General features: G+C 38.4%; 1 protein-coding gene across 1 annotated transcript; it reads right to left on the minus strand.

The window, feature by feature from the left end:
• Positions 1–8: 8 nt before the first annotated feature.
• LOC112819109 (myosin heavy chain, skeletal muscle-like) lies at positions 9–876 on the minus strand (the record flags this gene model as incomplete). Its single annotated transcript, XM_025866143.1, has 3 exons — positions 9–63; positions 321–466; positions 688–876. Coding segments are annotated over 3 exons (390 nt in total), but the record flags the coding sequence as incomplete, so codon positions are not given.
• Positions 877–1,230: the final 354 nt, after the last annotated feature.

Genomic DNA, 1,230 nt, shown 5'->3' on the forward strand with positions numbered 1-1,230 from the left:
TGCATTGCGAGGGCCTGCTCATCTTCAATCTTGCTTTGCAGATTGCTTATTTCAAACTCTTTCCTGTTAGAGGAGCAACACATAAGCTCTCAATCAATTCTCTTACCAGTTTTCTTTCCCATGTATGGTGGAATGTCTTTATATTGCTGTGTTGAGGACGTGAGTAGTACCTGTTCTTACAAGTCAGTAAGGTAGCATTTTCATTAAATAAAAAAGTCAAAGATACCATTTTTTTTTCCTGTGTGCTCTGAAGTAATATTTTAGAGAGCTTTAAAACATCTATTTCACTTGAATTGACAGGTAACAAGCAGGTTACTCACTTTTTGAATTTCTCATCAAGTTGCTGCTTGTCATTTTCTATATCCATCGTGGATTCTTGGGCTAACTTTAGGTCTCCCTCTAGTTTCCTCTTGGCTCTTTCTAGCTCCATGCGGAGTTTCTTTTCTTGTTCCAGAGATCCTTCAAGCTAAATATATAGTGGATTTTATTTATTTCAGTCCTAAGGCACTGAGCCATATGTTACTAGCCATCAAAGATACACAGGAGAATTTTTAAAAATACACCAAATAGTATGGGAATTTTAATTATTATTTGCAAAGCCACAGTGAGAGACTTCTGGGCATTACTGATAATTGCATGTCATAACTATTTTATATGGAGAGGACATACTATGTTTTTCACACTTACGTCATCCACTTGCTGCTCTAGCTTGGTTTTAGCTTTGGTCAGGGTGTTGACTTTGTCTTCTTCTGCCTGCAGGTCATCCAGGGTCAGCTGGTGGGCCTCTTGGAGGGCCTTCTTCTCCTTAGTTAGCTTTGCGATGATTTCGTCCAGGCCTGCCATCTCTTCTGTAAGGTTTTTCACCTTAGATTTGAACAGATTATAGAAATGTTAATGATATCTGTCGTCTTGTTAATCATATCTGTCGTCTTGATGGAAAACAAGCTTAGGACAGTGTCGACCTGAGATGGAAAATGGAGATAAGAAGCTAAGCCAGGCCCACTTCACTGAAAAGTATGGGGGAGAAAGGTCAAGGTAAATAGAAATAGTGACGACTAAAGAGATGACATAAATATGACAGTATTTTCCTTTCATATTCAGTAACTTTAGGATTAAACTTTTAATTAAAATACTTCAGTAACAATCTGGCCACTTGTAAACACTCTAAAATGGATCATGATTGTACCTTGTTCTCCGTGGCATGCTTCTCCTTTTCAACCTTGGCCAGGG

Source organism: Callorhinus ursinus, unplaced genomic scaffold, assembly GCF_003265705.2.
Source record: "Callorhinus ursinus isolate GAN/ISIS: 27379988/994484 unplaced genomic scaffold, GSC_fseal_2.0 scaffold12054, whole genome shotgun sequence".
Lineage (NCBI taxonomy): Eukaryota > Metazoa > Chordata > Mammalia > Carnivora > Otariidae > Callorhinus > Callorhinus ursinus.